The sequence below is a fragment of the Lutra lutra genome, chromosome 17 (assembly GCF_902655055.1).
Source record: "Lutra lutra chromosome 17, mLutLut1.2, whole genome shotgun sequence".
In the NCBI taxonomy this organism is placed as follows: domain Eukaryota; kingdom Metazoa; phylum Chordata; class Mammalia; order Carnivora; family Mustelidae; genus Lutra; species Lutra lutra.
In genome coordinates, this window is record NC_062294.1 from 32,464,835 (window position 1) to 32,479,500 (window position 14,666).

Consider the following 14,666-nt stretch of genomic DNA (forward strand, 5'->3'; position numbering starts at 1 on the left):
TCCTGGGAAACAGAGACTAAAAAGAATGTGAAGAGAAAGCACGCAAAGTCTGGAGAGCAAGGAACTCACAAATTAGTGCTTTCCGTTAATACAGGTACCAGAGACACCATTAAGGTTCCCATCATTTAATAATCAGGGTCTAGAGATCCTTCTAAGTTAAAAATACCAATACTGAGAAAACAAACTATAGATTGACAGTGTTAAAGGGTAAAAACATGCCTCAAGTATATTAAGAGAACTTTTTTGTAAAAGGTTTTGAAAAGGGTCCTACGCATCTGAGCCCAAGATAACAGAGGAGGAAGTTTGAAACTACTTCCCAAGGCATACACACACGTAATATATAACCCACTCCAGATATCGTACTTCTCTCCCCACACAGCCCTCTGCAGAGATAGAAGTTTCTTTTAAATGCCAAAATCACTTGTGCCAAAAATCACTTGAGTGACTAACAGCAGTGACTTGCTGAGATCAAAGAAAAAGGAAATTTGGCTAATACAAATTTTTCTCAGGAAATCTAAAAAGTCTTGTATCAATTCTGTTGGGCTTGTTTTTGTCCACACACCTCAGAGATGTTAAGTATTCTGCCAAAAAGAATGGCCCACCACGTTAATTCTTCTCTCCACTTTTAAAATGTTAACACCCCACTGACTTTCTAACTCTTACAACTGCGGCTGTATGGAGCTGGTCAGTTACACTCAACTTAACTGGCCGCGAACTTGGTTCGATCTCAGTATAAAACTTTCTGCCACATTAAGTCATTCAACTTTGGAATAAACTACATATATGAGGGCAACTGTGCTTCTACTGAAAATAGTTCTCAAAAATAAATTCTCTTAATCCTCTTCAGTCACATGATTTCCCAGACACCGTCGGGATATCTGTCCCCCGCCCCCCCCCACCACCACCTCCTCACTCACGGCATTACTTTCATAGTAGTTTTTTGGATAAGAGCACAAGAGCATGTTCCATAGCTTCTAAAGGGTATTACGAAGTGTCAATCTCCCTTTCTTTCCTGTTCCCCAGCCACCTGGTTTCTTTACTCAAAGGCAGGTAGCAGTTTCTTTCATGCACATGGAACAACTACGCGGCTTTCATGCGTCTCTGTGCCCATGAACGATACCCCTATTGCATTCATTTGAAACTTACCAGAATAAGGTTGAGTCTAAGTAACAAGAATTGTAATGACCCTGGATACCCTTCTTCTTTCCAATCATTATCTCTAAACCTTCTTTTTCCATTTTGGGTGGGGTATTTTCTTCCACTACTTCACTCAAGTAGCCTCCAAATGCTGTAAACATAAAAATGAAAATGGAAAGTACCCTTTTAACTCTTCCAATAGGTACTCCCATATAGCTCTTCATCCTAAAATACATTTTTGTATTCAGAGGCAAAATTTGTTTCATGACTTAAAATTAAGTAAAAGGTAGGTTTGGGTTCATTGTTCTTCAGCTTGGCTTGCAAAAATGCTATTGTCCATTTCAACCTCACTTCCTCCACCACTTAAAAAACACTTTAAAATATTAAGTACTGTATAAAAAGTAAATGCCAAGTAAAATATTTTGTTCCCCAAATATTTTATAATTTGTCTGAGATATTACATCCTCAAGTCAAAAAAGAAAACAAAAAAATTTCACAGTACTGGGGCGCCTGGGTGGCTCAGTGGGTTAATGCCTCTGCCTTCGGCTCAGGTCATGGTCTCAGGGTCCTAGGAGGGAAACTGCTTCCCCACCCCCTGCCTGCCTCTCTGCCTACTTGTGATCGCTTTCTGTCAAATAAATAAAATCTTTAAAAAAAATTATAAAAAAAAATTTCACAGTACTACTTCAACTGTAATGAAAAATGTTTTTCATAAACATGGCTTTCCTACTGATAGTTGCTTAACTGTCAAGATGCTTCACAACTATTATCCAAAACTGGAGAGGGACAGCATCAGGAAACTGTCACCTGTTAAGAATGATGAGGAGATCTGTCCTCTATCAATCAATCTAAAACTACTTCACATAATAATGCTGACTCCTTGGTAAGCGATACTTATTCGTCTACTTAATACTTCAAGAGAGGTCACATTTCAATTTCTACTTCTGTGTTTTTAAAAATTAAATGCTGGCGACCAGGGTGCCTGGGTGGCTCAGTCAGTTAAGCATCTGCCTTCGGCTCAGATCATGATCCCAGGCTCCTGGGATCGAGTACGGCATTAGGGTCCCTGCTCAGCTGCGAGCCTGCTTCTCCCTCTCCCTCTGCCTGCCACTGCCCCTGCTTGTGCTCTCTCCCTCTGTCTGTCAAATAAATACATAAATAATAAAAAAATAAATACATAAATAATAAATACATAAATAAATACATAAATAATAAATATATAAATAATACATAATAATAAATACATAAATAATAAAATATTTTTAAAACATTTTTTTAAATGCTGGCGACAAACAGGAGGAAGAAAATAAGTCCCACTATTTTTCACCTTCCAAATCTCATTTTATTCCTGATACTTTCTTTTCAAAATTCCCCTCTTGGGACAACTGTAACCTTCTTACACACCAAGTAGCAATTTTTACTGATTTACATGCCTGATGAACACGGGCAAGAAATATATTTAAACGCTGTCACTACCCCCTACAGCCAAATGGCCTGAGATCAGAAGCAGGGTCACCCCAGACTGGTAGGTAAAGGAAAGGCATTGGAATACCTAGAGAGTTACAGCGCTCGATCTGATTGGAGACTGGCTGCAGAGACGCGAACCTAGAGTCGGGCCTGCAGCTCTTTAATTTAACAAACAGCGCCTTCTTCAGGGCACAGGTGAAGTACCGAGTGCCCCTGAAGGTTCCATCCGTACAGCCCGCACATTCATCTTCCTGAAAAAGAAACGTTTCAGTATGTATTATTCTGCACCTTACAACAGAGCACACAAGGAAGAAAGGCTGCTAAGATGTGTTTCTGGCTCAGCCTTTCTCAGAATTCCCCCATCACGCCTATCCTGAGAACTCCATCAGGAAAAAGGGACCGACTAACCAGTGCTTCGGCCCACAGCTCATCATTTCAGAAACGAATTCCTTAATCCAGTGTGAAGTCCTCGATGTATTTCCTTCCAGAATGTGTGCTTAAACCTCCCCTCGTTAACTGACTAACCATTTCCACAACTACGGAAACTAAGGAGCAGAGGTGATTTATTTTAACAACTTTCCCCTCCCCAAAAGTAGCATTCACTAGCATGCAAACAAATTTTTTAAGAAATATATTTTATAAATCAAAGTTAAGTGTACTCAAATTATCCCTTCCAGATCATGAAAGGCCAAACGCTTTCCTAATCTCCAAAGGGAAGATCTTTCCCTCTATAAAGATCTCAAAAAAATCTCTAAAAATGGCAATTAATCTTAAAACCGATGATATATAAGAACTGACTGGGGGAGGGAGACTGAGGAAGAAAAGGAGAGCTGAGAGCAGACTTGCTTTCCTTACTGTATTCTGTTTAATGTAATGAGCCTAAACACATTAGTCTACAAATCTGTTTTCATTACTTGAACGCAGATCAACTAACATCAGTAACAAGTGGGTCGGATGCTTCATGGGTGGGAAAGAAGTCGGGCGACACGGTAATAAAAGTTTTCTCTCGTGACGCCTTTTTGGACAAAACATTTTGACAAAAAAGCATCATAGGGAGAAAACTACACAAAACTCCAGACAGAAAGAATTGCAATTTTTAAGTCAAATGAAATTACCAGTTCCAGTCCAGCTAGCACTTCGTTGAGTCCTGGCGGCTGACCAATCCAACGGATTACCCCATAGAAAGGAGGATTCTCTTTAACTTCAGCCAGAGAGCCCACTTCCAGACCATGAGAGTTCCCAGAAGTCATGGCCAAGGGTGGACTCTCCTGGACAGGTGCATTGTTTAGCTCTCCCATCACGGACTGAACTGACAGTGAGAGTGGACTATGGCCAATACTTCCATTGGTATTGGGCATCTTTGTCAGACTGAATGGTAAAGAGTGAAATCTGTTCTCGGTGGATAATGAGTTCATAGAAGGAGGCTGCAGTGGTGGTGAAGCGTGTCCAAAGTCTGGAGATATCTCTGTAAGCGATTTTGCAGGGTCCTCAGCAACTATAAAAAATTATTCTTATTTAGAGAAATGCATTCAAGAATATTAAATATGCCCACATCTCTGAAAATTAATGCACACATCCAGTCCAACTGCCCATTTTGACTCTAAAAGGATTCTTGTAAGCATTACATACTTTATCTCTCCAAACAGTGTTCTAGATTTTCCTCCCACCTCCAGATATTTCTACCTCAGTAAACGGCACCTAATTGCTCAAACCAAAAAAATCATTATTGACTGGTATTAAATAGGTTTTACTCTTCATCCATAATATAATTAAGTTAGAAAACAGTACCAAAAAATAACAAAAAATTTAGAAAGACACTTCTAAATAACTAAAGGACCAAAAAAGAAATGATTATGTAAATTTTTAAAATAAAGAAAGAAGCAACAAATGCTTGTGGAACACAGCTAAATTAGTACTTACAAAGGAAATTTATAGACTTCATAGTTTATTTTAGGAAAAAAAGGATATTAATGAACTCAGAATTTAGGAAGTTAGAGGAACAGATTAACTTCCGAAAAACCAGTCAAGAGGAAAGAATAAACACAAAACAGAAATTAATGAAAGAGAAGACAAACATACAGTAAAGAGAATCAAAACCAGATAAATTTACAAAAGCAGGAAATAATTTAAGAGAAAACAAACATACAAAAAGAGAACCAAAGCTAAAAGCTATTTCCTTAAGATAAATAATACAGATACCAAGCGGCCACTACAGATCAGAGGTGGACCTCAGGGAATGAACTTCTCAATAAACAATACTGAGATCATCAGTTATCAGAACTTTAAAAAAAATTAAATTGAATTTGTACTGCCTGATCTACACAAAAATCACTTCCAGGTAGTTTAAAGACAAATGCAAAAGGCAAGACTCTAAGCTTCTGGAAGACCATTTAGAAAAATGTTCTTTATGATTTAGGGCAGAGAGAAATTTCTTGAACATAAATATATAAGCCATAAAGGAAGAGACTGACAAATAGGACATTCAAATTGAGCTTATTCATTAAAAGGCAACATAACAAGAGTGAGAATATGAGCTGAACAAGGAGAAAATACTTATAATACATATTTCTGACAAAGGATTAAAATTGGACAAAAGACTATAAATCAATACAAAAAAGACCAAGAAAAAAAAAAAAACCCAAAACAAAACAAACCTAGGAAAAAAATGGACAAAGGGCTTGAAAGGCAAATCAGAAGAAGATACCCAAATTGCCAACACATCAGTGAAAAGATTCTTGCCCTGAACAGTAAGTAGATAAGAAAAAAAAAGTCAAAAGCAATGTGAGATATGATTTCAAAAGTTCAAGGTCTTAGAACATTAACTATTGATCAGGATGAAGAGCAAATGATACCTTCACACAATGCTGATGGGAGCGTAAACTGGTACAACTACCCTGGGAACGGTGTGGCACAATCTAGTAAAGGAAAGATGTGCATATGACATGTCCCAGTGAATCCATTTCTAGGTATACAGTCTTGACACATGTAAGAATGTTAACAGCAGAGCTGTTAACAATAGTGGAGCTGTCAATAATAGCAAGAAAATAAAGACAATTCAAATGTCCATCGGTGGTTGACTACAGACATACACTGTGCTATATATTTAGACATTTCACAGCAATGAATGAAATGGAATTAAACGCTACACAGTGATGAAAACAAATAAACTATATAATCATATACCACTCCTGCGGTGACTCTTTGGAACGTAGTATTGAGGGGAAATTACAGCATACGTACAGTCTGATTCCTTTATCAGAAGCTCAGAAACATGCACAACTAACGGTATGCTGTTTAGATATACAAACTTATAAGGCTATCATGAAAACCAAGAGAATGATAAACACTAAATTAGACATGACAGAAGCTCAGAGGAGAGTAGGAAGGGAAGGGTTCTAGGAAAAGCACCAAGGGAATTTCAAAGGTAGCGAGAATGGTTTTTTTCTTAAAGTAGTAGCGACTACATGGGTGTTCACTGTACTTCGTACCTTAGTATTCTATATACCTCACCCATTTAAGATTCTTCAGTAATGATATTTAACACAGGAATTTTTTTTAGGTTTTATTTATTTGGCAGAGAGAGAACGAACAAGCAGGGTGAGCAGCAGGCAGAGGGAGACGGACAAGCAGGCTCCCCATGGAACAGGGAGACCAACATGGGGCTCCGTCCCAGGACCCCAGGATCAGGACCTGAGCCAAAGATTTACTTAATTGACTGAGCCACCCAGGTGCCCCTTAACATGGGAATTTTAAAAGTTATTCTCCTCTTTCTCAAACCCTCAAACCCTCAAGCCCAAAACCCAAATCCATAAAGCATTTGGCTCTATCTCTAAAATATATTTCAAATTCATCCTTTTCTCTTCCCCCTATTGTCTCCCTAATTTAAGCCACCATCATCTTTCACCCTGTAACCAGTCTCTTCCCCGGTCTGACCCTCTTCTTGTCCCTCTCCAAACTATCCACCATACAACTCTAAGAGAGACCTTTTAAGATCTAAAGATCTTCCACGATCTTCTGGCATTCCCCTATTTAAAAGCTTCCAATGGCTTTCCAGTGTTCTTAAAATAAATACCAAATTTATCACTGAGATCTACAAGGTCCTGGATGATCTAGCTCCCACCTAGACCTTTTTACCCTTATCTTCCTTGCTTACCATGCTGTAGCCACCCTTGAGCCACCCTGGCCTCAAGGGCTGTTTCTCGCCTCAGGCCTTTCCTATCTCCTCTGCCTCGAAAGTTCTTCCCAAGCTCTTTCTCTAACAGGTTCACTCACATCATCCAGATCTCAATCCAAATATCCTTTCCTCAAAGAGACCTCCCCACAACACTCTATGGGAGCTGGCTTCCCGCCAGATATGCTGTCATACCTTGTTCACTTCCTTCACTGCATGTATCACCATCGATTATTACCTTGTCTGTCCACATATTTACTATCTGCCATACCAACCAGACCATAAGCTCCATAACAACAGCAATTCTGTTAGTCTTTTTCATGAGGCTTCATGGTTGAACCCACAGCACTTGGTACAGCCACTAACCCAAGAAAATACTCAACATTTAAGAAAAAAGTGAATAGGGGCACCTGGGTAGCTCAGTGGGTTAAAGCCTTTGCCTTCGGCTCAGGTCATGATCCCAGGGTCCTGGGATCCAGCCCTGCATCAGGCTCTCTACTTAGCGGGGAGCCTGCTTCCCCCTCTCTCTGCCTGCCTCTCTGCCTACTTGTGATCTCTCTCTCTGTCAAATAAATAAATAAAAATTTTTTTTTTAAGTGAATACATGAATCAAATGCTGTAGGGGGGAAAAAAGCTTTTTAGATATATAAATGAAATTAATTATAGACAAGAAATGTTCTTTTACACTGAAATTACTTCTATTTTCTAATTTAAGGATGAAGGCCTACTCCACATAGATTTCCTGACTTTATATATCCTGTTTGGGATCCACGTTCTTACATACACTTAGTATACAACATTAGACTATAGTCAAGAAGTTAAAAATATTCTACCACACTACAGAAACTGAGTAAGAATAAAATCATAGCATAAACTTAAAGAATTAATGTCACCGAGGTTACGACAAGCCCACGGTCTTACCAGTCTCCTTTCCTTAGAAGGAAAGCAGCTCATAGGAAAAACATTCTCAAAGCTACCAGTAACGACAGAGGGATAGAGCGGGGCTGCACCCCAACCACCGTGGATAGTCCCCGTGAGTCCCTGTGCTCGTGCAGAGGCCAGCAGGGCCGTGACTCACCACAGCACCCTGCCAGGCCCTTGCCGTCTCAGCACTCCCAAGATCTTTGAGAAAATGTCTAACTGCTAAACATATGGGCCAAAACATAACAAAAATGGTCCATCAGGAGACAGAACCTTCCTGGAGAGGCACCACTGAAGGCAGCTTCCTGTTCTATGGCTAGGAAGGATTCTTGGGGATGAGGCCCTGTGCCTGCCTACCTTTGCAACAACCTACCCCAAGTAGAAATGAAGGCACAGAGAAGGTGAAATCAGAGAGCTCACTCAAATCATTTGCTATGAGTATCTAAGTGAATATGTTAAGTATCTAAGCCCAAGTGAGTATCATAGCCCAAGTGAGGTAGCAGCAGACTTGGACTGTTACATTTGTTTATATATAATATAGATGATCCATATCATAGCTAAAAAGCCATTACAGAGTTCTTATTTTGATTTAATTTGCAAACAATTACTAAATGTACTCCATGCCAAGCCCTGTGAGAGGCACTTGGAATTCCAGTCTGGCAGAAGAGACAGGCGGCAAGCAATTATGATGACACCTCACCTAACCCAGGAGAGACAGGAAAGGCTTCCAGGAGAAAATAATACCCAAGCTGAGATTGAACAGATGGATAGAAGTAAGCCTGAGCATGGAGTGGGAGGAAAAGGAAGAAGGATTTCCAGGCAAGAGGAACAACAGGCGCCAAGAAAAGAGAAAAGGATGTCACGTTCCAAAATGGCTCCCCTCCAAGCATGGCGAGAGCAGGAATGCAGGACACATGAGAGAGACAAGGAAGAAGCCGTGCCGTAAGAGAGTCCAAGAGGTCAAAGGAAGGAATCTGGACTGTTATCATCAAGGACTAGGAGAAAATTAATAGATGTACAATAAAGGAGAGACACGAGAAGATATATCTTTAGAAAAACCAACCAGAATGTGGAGAGAGCACAGTATAGTAATCAAAAGCGGCAGTCCTGGTGCTAAGTAGACCTGGGTTGGAATCCTGGCACCACTCGTACTAGCTGTGTGGCCTTGCGCAAGGCATTTAACCACTGTAACAAAAGAGAAAGTAAAAATACCTATCTCATGAAGTTGGCATGAGGGCAAAGTAGTGCGGATAAAGCGTGTAACACGGCACCTGGTGCAGTACGCCGTCAAGAAACATCAGCCACCGTGAGGATGGCAGCGATGATGAGGATGATGGTGAGGGCGGTTATTAGCGTTGAGAATGAATTCAGAAGGACCAAGGCTGAGGCAGACAAACCAGTCGGAAGGCTGTTATGTTAACTGGACAGCAACAAAGGATCTGAACTAAGGCAGTGGGTGCAGAAATGAAGAAGACAGGAAAGAGTCTAATGATACTGAAAAGAGGAACTCCAGACAACTCGGTGACAACTGGATGTGACTAACGAGAGAGAGAAGTCCAGGATGAAGCCCAAATTCCATTTCAAGCAACTGGACTCATGTCTCTTATCTCCTCACATCTCCACAAAAGCATAGCCAACTGAGGTTATCGATGGCTTCCGGTGGCTAAATTCAGTGGCTAAATTCTTGCCCTCCCAGGAGCATTCAATGCTGCTCTCCACTAGCTCCTCAGCTTCTTGACTCAACAACCTCCTGGTTTCCCTCACCTCCCTCCTGTCGCTTTTTCGCAGTCTCCTCTGTCTCTGCCACTGAGGTCCTTAGGGCTCAGTCTTATCCTGCACCCTCCACCGCACCCCCCGGCCCACTCTCAACTCAGGTGATATGATTCACAGGACTTTAATCACCAAATACACGGGGGCAACTTGCAAATTTACTTCTCCAGCTCTTAACTCTTTTCTAAACTCCAGACCTGTATATCCAGCTGTCTCCTGGACACAAATCACCTCTGGAAAGTTGAAAAGGCCCCTGGAGCTCAACGTATTCAAAATCAAATTCATCACCTTCCTCTACAATCATGAGGTATATAAGCCAGAAAACCCGGAGTATCACTGATACCTCTTTCTTCCTCAGTTTCCACTTTCAGTCTATCTGTGAGGCTTATCAATTCACTTCCTAAATGTCTCCTACGCCATCCACTTGCCCCTCTCCATCCCTTTCCCCAACAAGGCTCGCCCTAGCTGCTATAATCTATTTCCAGGCCCTGCAACCACCTTCAATGGTGCCCTCATATCCCCATGGTCCCTGCTTCAATCCATTGTCCACTGTGCAGTCGGAATGATTTTCAAAAAGCAAACTTGGTCATGTCACCCCTTGTTGAAAATCCTTCAGCAGCTTCCCATTTCCTTTAACTAGGGCACACCAGGCTCCACATGGCCTGGCCCTGTACGCCTTTCTCATAAAATGTTATGCCTCTCTCTTTGTTCTAACTACTTGGGCTCTTTTTAGTCCTTGGCAAACACCAGCTCCATCTTTCCATGAGGACTTAAGTATGCTGCCTAAAAGGGCCTTTGTCCCTTTCCCTGTGTTATCTCGCATGCCTCTGGTAAATTTAAGCTCATGCTGCTTCCTCAGAGAAACAGCTCTGAGCCCCCGTAAGTAAAACCCACCTTTATATGCTCTCACAGCATCATGTGCCTTCCCTGCACGCACCATGACTGCAATTCCAGATCTGTTTCTAGTACGGTCTGAGCAATGTCCATTTTAATGACTTGATCATAAAGTCAGAATAGGCAAGGACCCTGTCTGTTCTCTCACCATTGTAAACTCTGGGCCTAGAAGAGTTCCTGGCACATAGTAAGCACTCAATGAGTATTTACTGAAGGGATGAACAAAGAAAATAATAAACCAGAAGAAAACGATGCCCCTGAACCAAAGAAAGGTAAAAAGGGAGTGTTTGAAAGGGGCAAACAAAGACCCAGACGGGAAAACTTTAAATGATTCAACTGCTTCTAGATATCTTACCCTAAAGATCAGCTAAGGGAAGAAAACAAGGTACTAATACATTTTCTGAATGTTGTATTAATCTAACAGCAGTGCAGTTCAAATTGTATACAGTATTTTAGTTCAGTCACATTACTGAAGAATGGCCTACTCATTCTGTTTCCAAAAATGAGATATACCGGTGAAAAACCCTTTTTTTTTTTCCCTGATAAGCTAAAAGGAAGGATCTTAATAAAAGACACTAAAATTATGGATTACCTTCATCAATGTACCATGTGTTTTTTGATTTGGATTGTGGTTGTGAGTCAACAGAAGATCCATTTAAAGTATAAAAGAATTCAGATCTGTTTCTATTTCCAGGGTCTGAGGTAGATCCTATGGATCAAGAAAAGTTCCTTTTAAAAATAAAGTCAATATGGTGTGAAAGCTTTTCCCTAAGAGAAATTAACATGCATGCAGTGTTAACAATTGCTTAAGAAAGCAATAGATGTATACAAACACAATGTATTTTATTAGCATTTTCAACCATTTTGTCAATGTCAAAAAACTCTTCCACCCAAGAATCAATATAGGAGGGAAACAGGAGGAAGTTAAAAGAAGAGCCTGCCTTTTTTTTTTTTTTTTAAAGACAAACTGCTTTTAAAAATTATTTCGCCTTCTCTGACTTATTTCCAAGTGTCAGTATCACCATTCCCCAATTTCATGTGATGAACCTCTTGGCTCCCAAATTTAACCTATTATTTTAAAACCGTTTCTTTCAGAAGATTATCTTCAAATGTTGTATACATAAATCAGCATACCAATTAAGTTTAAAAAATTTAAACAGTTTGGAATCTTTGTCATCAAATTCCTTGCTTCATTTCTTCATGCCTTTGAAATGTTCAAGCAGTATTATTTTTCCATATTAAATTAATTAACGTAAGAAAGAGTTAGTGTGGCCCTATCACAGACATTTCAAGACCCTACCCTGCCTCAGTACTAAGAGGACACGCTGTAGGTTAGAGCAGGGGATTTCTAGAACCCATATAAAATCTGACTTTTTTTTTCCAATTTAAAGCAGATAATGCTATATTTTATGCTTATAGCTAAGATCCGCTACAAAACAAGTAATGCACATGTCTTCAGAAACTCTATAGGCTATTTATATTTAAGTGAGAATAACAAGTGTGAGCTATCTTATCTAGATCCATAAGTTAATATAAAAAATAACTATTACTTGTGTATCCTATTTAATCCTAAGTCTCCCAGGGTCCAAAGTCACATAAAATATGTCTTAAAATACAATTTCCTTTAAAATGAGCTGAAGTAGTTTTGTCCACCAGATAACTGAGGAAAAAATATTCTGCTCCTAACCCACATCTGAGTTAACAAACATTCTTACAGCTTTTTAAATGAGCTGTTTAGCTTGTGTAACCACCGTCCTTTAAAACTATGAAATATGTGGAAGCTAAAGAAAAAAAGCTCCACATGCATTGTGAGGGAGTTTTTGGAAGAGAGACAAAAATGTTTGCTTAGCAGTTTGGAATTTATCTTGTGCCAAATTTTGTTAGCAAAATCCACATAATTACTCTCTATATACTTTACCCTCTATAACATTATCCAAATAAGGTGGTTTTGTACAGTTGCAACTCTAAACTTTACATACAAATGTTGCAGGTAGGGGGGTTCCAAAAACCAGCGATATAAACCAACAAAAGACACAGGTCCTCCCGGAAAGCTTTTCATCAACTTAAAAAAGGTTGGGAACTCTTGGCTTAACCAAGAGCATCTATAAAAAATTTTTAGTGAGGGGCGCCTGGGTGGCTCAGTGGGTTAAATCCTCTGCCTTCAGCTCAGGTCATGATCCCAGGGTCCTGGGATCGAGCCCCACATCTGGCTCTCCGCTTGGTGGGGAGTCTGCTTCCCCCCCTCTCTCTCTGCCTGCCTCTCTGCCTACTTGTGATCTCTCTCTCTGTCAAATAAATAATAAAATCTTTAAAAAAAATTTTTTTTAGTGAAAAATGAAAAACGTTTGGAAGAAGAGAACCTACATGTGCTTCGAATAAAACCTTTCAACCTTCTTTCAGTGCCATGGCAAATCAGATACCATGTTAATATCTATGAACTGTAGTCTCCTGACCCGTACCTGTGGCCTTTGGTTTATTATGACTGGATGAAACTTTGTCCCCAACACCTCTTGACATAAAGGCAAGTTTGGGAGGCCTCCTTTCCTGTGTCACGCTATCTGAAACAGTAAACATATGTTTTAAGAATAAAAGCAAATTCTGACAGAAGAGAAACAAACAAACGATGACAACAGCAACCAAAAAGGTCTCTTTCCTACAAGACAGCAACATTTTCACAATAGTTTTACAAATGTTTAAAGGTCGACACAAGTACTGAGAGTTACTGGGAAAAAAATCAATGCTGTATTTCAGAATGTAATTACCATAAGAAAATAAAACCCAAATAGATTCCAGCTAAGTGTTGTAACTTTTTGAAAATTTAGTCACTTTTTATCAGTATTATTTGATGTGTCGAAACACTACAGAGAAAACTCCATAGTCTTTTGTAAGAGTTCCCCAATGGGTATCCCAATGACACCCAGTGTGTTATGAAGTGTTCTACACTCAAATATTTCTAGAAGATGCTGAGATCAACAAAGGTAAACAAATTTCCTTAATGCATAACACCAAATCCTTAACATGCCAATGTGAACTGTGAATCTCTCAAAGAGGAATACAGTAATCATTTTATAATATTTTTTGTCCCATTCTCTTTAGCATCTCAGATTAATGTATTTCATGGAACACAGTTTGGAAAAAATCTGGTCAGAAATATGGAGAAGTCTGAAAAATCATGTATGTTAAGAAACACTGATGAGTATACTAACATGTACACATATAAACAGGACAAATGCAGAGAACTATACACAGATTAATGGTGAAGAAAACCAGAGAAAAATACCAATATTTTTGAAGAAAACACTTCAAAACTTCTTTTTGGAATATAGGTGTAATAAATTAGGCAAAGTTGTTTTTTTACAGACCACTCTATACCTTAAAGGCCAACAACTTTCATAAGATATTCACAAATACTGATCAAGCAAATGTAGAAAGCCAATCTGGAAAGTTTTTCTCCTGGAAATTTCAACAACATATCTGTAAAGTCCAACATGACACTTAGGAATCATACCTGATAAAGCTGTGTCAGCAAAAACGATAACACCCACAGTGGATTTTTGAGAACAGAAAGAAAAAAATGGGAAAATTTTTACACCTTAAACATAAGAAAAAGGCCACTTTTTTAGAAAAAGAAAATAATACTGAATTAATTATATATAAATCATGCTTGGTAAGGTTTATAAATCATGGTTGGAGGGGGGGAAAGATTTCAGTGTTAAACTAGATCTTACATGGGTCAGAATACGATCAAATGAAAAATTACTTTAATTCAAAAATTATACTAAGTAGCCATGACTTCAACCAAGTGATATAGTAAAAGCTGTTTACTGATACTCTGATGATGCCATTCGAGTGTCTCCAAGTACACAGGAGAGCTAATGTGAAAGTTAAAATCCCTCAGTCACTGGCAAAAGTTCCCAAATGACAGCACATAAATGGACTAAAGAAAGTGAATTCCCACTGTTAACTGTAACTAGCAACATGTAAGTCCATGTTCCAAAGATAAGCACATGCACAAGAGACCCTACAGACATGACACAGTGAATGGTGACGGTCACAAAGCCAGCAAATGGTCTTAACTGAGGCAGCGCAGTGGAACCAGAGGGCCACATGGACAAACCATTGGTGGCTGTTCTGCTGGGGTATAGGGGACACAGCACTGGGGTTGTAAACAGTGGTTATCTTCTGCCAAAGACTTTGCCTGAGAGAATGTCAAATACTGATTTTGAGGAATAGATCTATTCAGGTGAAGGGTCACATGTCACATCTAACTTGCCCTCCAGCAATGACATGCCAAATACTGTTTCTC

General features: G+C 39.5%; 1 protein-coding gene across 12 annotated transcripts in view; it reads right to left on the reverse strand.

Annotated features, from left to right (window-relative positions):
- CYLD (CYLD lysine 63 deubiquitinase) overlaps positions 1–14,666 on the reverse strand; it is a 69,985-nt gene that overhangs the window by 17,900 nt on the left and 37,419 nt on the right. For 10 of the 12 annotated variants that reach the window (XM_047710625.1, XM_047710634.1, XM_047710627.1 and 7 more), the window contains 6 exons: positions 13,869–13,877; positions 12,820–12,918; positions 10,953–11,069; positions 3,720–4,099; positions 2,690–2,855; positions 1,147–1,288 (listed from right to left, as the gene is read on the reverse strand). In XM_047710625.1, the coding sequence (XP_047566581.1) occupies positions 1,147–1,288; positions 2,690–2,855; positions 3,720–4,099; positions 10,953–11,069; positions 12,820–12,918; positions 13,869–13,877 (913 nt within the window). The remainder of the gene's footprint in view (positions 1–1,146; positions 1,289–2,689; positions 2,856–3,719; positions 4,100–10,952; positions 11,070–12,819; positions 12,919–13,868; positions 13,878–14,666) is intronic. The other 2 variants (XM_047710629.1, XM_047710630.1) reach the window with 2 other exon arrangements.